Below are 4,797 nucleotides of genomic sequence, written 5' to 3'. Positions count from 1 at the left end.
TTCAAGTACCCATTGATCACGCGCAAAGTGATCGAATTTATTGATTTATGTTAAATATTTTCTATTTTCACACGAATAAAAATGACACGTAAGACATCGTCTAAACTATCATATTATAATTTATACGTATACACAATACTGCACAACTTGTCAATAGTATATTTACGTATATTGTATATTATAATACAATTATTATATAATAATAACATCATATATATTATAGATAGGTACTTATTTAAGTATAATAAATTATATATTGTTGTATTTTATATCATATTGAAAAATTAGAAGAAAAAAAGATCTAAGAATAAGACGCGGTGGTGAACTTTCCAACGACGACGAAGTCTAGTACTTGGGCGGTCCTAGTGTTCGCTGCATAGGAGGCAACTGAAAGTACCGGCCTTGCTGGTTGTTCGGTACGTACCACATCTGTTGCGGCTCAATGCTGAACTGACGTACCGTCCCGGGACGTTGCCGCTGATTGAAAGTCGGTTGCTGCTGGTTGAAAGGCGGTTGCTGCTGGTTGAAAGGCGGTTGCTGTACCGGTCTTGCGTTGAACTGAGGCTGTAGCTGTAGCTGCTGCTGCTGTTGCTGTTGCTGTTGATACCCACCGGGCACCAGCCTTTGCAACACTGGCACGACCTTTGGCTGGGTCTGTATGGCCTGAGGCACCACCTGTAGGACAGGCACGACGGACGGCGCTGCCGATCTGGGTGGTTCGAACCTCTGCATGACGGACTGCTGCTGCTGCTGTTGCTGCGGTGTAGGTCGCGGCTGCGGTCCCGGAGCTGGGTAGGCTGATTGCAGTTCCGGAACGGGTTGGCCGCGGAACTGTTGGTAATAGTCTTGGGGATTACCAGCCGACGGACCTTGCGATTGGTCGGCCGTCGCTACTGATGCGCGGACGATCATTTCCAACGGCTTTTCGGTTGGCCCACGGCCCACGAACAACACGTTCTGCGATTGTTCCGCTTGACCTGCGCTAACTTGTTCTGCCACCGACGGCACTTGTGGCTGCTCCGATGACCGCACTTGGGGCTGCTCCGAAGACCGCACTTGGGGCTGCTCTGATAATCGCACTTCGGGCTGCTCCGATGACTGCACTTGAGGCTGCTCCGATGACCGCAATTGTGGCAGCTCCGAAACCGTTTGAAGCTGCTGCTCCGACCGGGCTTGTCCGCCATCGTCCGACGAATCGGAGTTGGCCAACCTGAACTGCGGCCGGGCGAAGGCGGTCGTCTGGGCGACGTTCTTGAACGCCAAACTTTTGGGCAAGTTGGACGCCGCCGGCGGACCAACGGGCAGATGTGCGCCGTATGCTCGGAACCCGTCTACTCCCGCGGTGTAGGTCACCTCTATTGGTACTCCTTCCGGAGAGACGTACTTGTACGAGCCGACCACCGAGTTCGCTTCGTTTTCCGTTCCCTTGTTCAGCATAACGCCACGTTCTTCCGCAAAAATGCCATTTCCGGTTTCATATCTGCAGCATATAAAATATACATCATATAATGTATGTAGATATGGATATAGGTATGTATATAGGTATAAACCAACACGAAAGAAATTAACTGGATTAAACACTGCACAAATAATATTCAACTGCTATAACCTTACCGCGACATTCATGCGAGAATAAAATAATGCATGTGACAATATAGATGTTCGCAGCCTTACAGATAAAAGTGGATACTCAGCTTGGACGGATATATAGGATATCTCTTGAACCCTGATTCCTCCTACTATAGAGTGTGAATTAAATATAAAAACTCGTTTCTAATAATATGTCTCATTACTTTTCTTGGCCATTATATTTTACTGTAAACAACCAAGTTTATAGGCCACGTCTAAAAAGGTGGCAGGGTCGTAAGTACCTACATAATATTCTATTAATTATAAGATCCAATCAATATCATTTAAATTTATTTACTTTACTGACTAATATTAATTTAATTGAACGTAAAATATTATTTAGATTTGGTACCTAATAATAATTATATTATAAGTACCTACATAAATACGGTTGCAAGGTGGTCCAAAATATAAGTTTAGCTGGTCAAAGTTAAAAATAAAACTATTGACACACAAAAATATAAATTCTATATGATTTTTTGATATGTAAATTACATTATGTTATATGTCTAGATATTTTCAGGGCAACAATAATAATAATAAAACAATACAAACATATAATATATTAAACAGGAATTATTCTACTTCTTGTCTGTATATTAGGTTGGGACAAAAATATGTTATATTTGGAATCGGTAGATTATAACTTATAGGCGATCAATTTGTCATCAGTTTATTATTTATTAGACAACTTTTTTCCATTGCCTATTTTTGACGCACTAACCTTATGTTTTAAAATTATATGCAACGGTTGACGACTAATGGGTAAAATTCACATCAATCAAATAAGCAAAATTACTTTTTAAACACGCTCCTCAGTATATTCGCTCTTATATACTTATATTTTATATATTCCATGTACAATATACTTAACTAATAAGCGATATTAGGACTAAATCCTATCCTTTATTAGACATTTCCATATTATCAGTTAAAATAATAGTAAGATATCCCTATTATGTGGAAAATAATTAATATTATTGCTTGACAAATATTAATCAATTCAAACTTGACATTTTTGACTTGTAACAATTTTTTTTGCAACATTTTTAACAAATGTACACCAAAACTGTGTTAAAAATATATTCTGTGGCAAATTTTGTATAGTAACAAACGGATTTTCAAGGTTATTAAGAAAAATATGTTTTACAATTATTATAAAGTTATTCTTTTTCCTGTTATGTATATTTATATTACGAAAATTATATTATACTTAATTCATAAATAACTAATATTAGCTAATTTTATTTATCCTAAATCGTAATCATAAAATCCCACGATAGAAACTAATTCCTCATTCATATCTAGCTATGCGATTCCTCAATACTCATGTTTTCATGTTTATTTCATCTAACCAACCGTAACCTCTAAATTGTACAACACGTTATTAAGTCCAGCTTCCCACGCCATCGTCATTTTCTAGTGATAAAAAATTATTTTAAAAATGTCAAGATCTATGTACCTACTACAGCGAGTTATAAATATTTGAATATTTTTTTATAACATATTAAAATAGCTTATTATTTATATATAGGTATTTGGAATAGATTAATAAACAATGTTCACTGTTAAATAATACCATACTTATATGCCTAATATGGCTTATATGCATATTTTTCTTGCTCACATATTTATAATATTTAAAATTGTAAATAATACATATATATATATAAGTTTGGTCAAAATAATATTTACGCATTGAAGAAAAGTAAAAATTGTGTTTCATTCAATTTTAGTAACATTTAAAGGATACATACATTTTTATTTTCACTATAACACTACATGTAAGTCATATCCATTATCCATATAAATACTCGTTTTTTTATAATGTGCAACAAGCAGTTAACCAAATGGGCGGAATCAAACTGGTACAGGGCCAAGAAAAATTGCATCTTTTTAGTTTATTAACTATGTGGTGCTTAAATAAAATCATATAATTAATTTTGAAATCTCACTTGAAGTTATAATCACCGTCCAATGAATTTTCTCTAGCGTACAGGTATATTGGCACAAAATCTGGCTTTAACTCATTAGCTACTTGCTCTTGGGAGTTTTTTGCAGGTGAAGAATTCAATGTTTGTGGTTTTTGTTTTAATGGATCAGCTGCCACTGACAAACACGTCACGATCAAACCCATCAAGGTATATTTCTGAAAGTAAATTAAACTCTAAAATGAATGTTATTATAGCTGGTGCACTTTTGCACATAATGTACAATATGTATAGTACGACTATGAACCAACTATTATTATTTTAGTAATTTTATTATTTTAGTTACACCCCCATATGACTTGGCTTTAATCGTTAATACATCGGATGTTAGATGATTATCTTGTTAAAAGTGGAATGATTATTATAATGAACGTTAAAACTTAAAATTAATTATGAGTTGTAAATAAATTCAGTAAAACGTAATAAGTGTTGATTAGGATATGAATATAAATTATAATATTTATACATATATATATAATTAAAAAAATTACTCACAAATAAAAATAATAATTCAACACTATAATGTATTTTACTTAATACGTGTTCATCAATATCATAATGTATGTAATAATCAAGAAATACTGTAATATTAAACAACGAAAACCTTAACTAAAAATAATAAAACGATAGCTTTAATCATTGTTTAGAACATAATATTTTAATAATTATTAGTAACTTTTAAGTAAAGAGTAGTAAAATGTCCAAACGAAAATCAAAAACACATTTTACTCGTAAAGATAATATAAGATGAAATTATTAACGTTAAAAAATATTACTCACCAGAAGCTCCATAGTTTTTGTGTTATATTTTAGAACCATTTTGGAACTGCGAGAGAGAGATTATTGTTTTTACTTTCTTCTCGTCGAGCCTATTTATATGTATGTAAACTCACGGCCAAGGTTAGGTTACAAGTTCATGTTACATCCGAGTACCTGGAATGGGTAGGGTAGAACCACTTCCTTCGATGAATATCCAGGCCTATGGTGGCGATGCATTACTTTGGGCGAAAGAAGTAGGAAATTAATACAGAAACGTGTGGGTATTATGCAATAACTATAATATGCGGCAGCCGCGTCGAACGCAGAGGTTAACGACACTCAATTATTATTGTTGCCCACAAGACGCCGAAATCATATATCTTAATCCCGAGGCGATTATTGTGAGGAAAAACTGGTC

The 4,797-nt window shown here is 34.8% G+C and overlaps 1 protein-coding gene across 1 annotated transcript; it reads right to left on the bottom strand.

Annotated features, from left to right (window-relative positions):
* LOC132949098 (uncharacterized) lies at window positions 1-4,556 on the bottom strand. The gene is made up of 3 exons (XM_061019881.1): window positions 4,401-4,556; window positions 3,585-3,778; window positions 1-1,480 (listed from the first exon to the last, which is right to left on the bottom strand). Exons 1-3 carry the CDS (start codon window positions 4,437-4,439, stop codon window positions 346-348), a joined length of 1,368 nt encoding a protein of 455 aa, XP_060875864.1. The 5' UTR covers window positions 4,440-4,556; the 3' UTR covers window positions 1-345.
* Window positions 4,557-4,797: the final 241 nt, after the last annotated feature.

This window comes from Metopolophium dirhodum, chromosome 7 (genome assembly GCF_019925205.1).
Source record: "Metopolophium dirhodum isolate CAU chromosome 7, ASM1992520v1, whole genome shotgun sequence".
NCBI lineage: Eukaryota > Metazoa > Arthropoda > Insecta > Hemiptera > Aphididae > Metopolophium > Metopolophium dirhodum.
The sequence above is the reverse complement of the archived record's forward strand: the minus strand, read 5'-3'. Positions and strand labels throughout refer to the sequence as shown.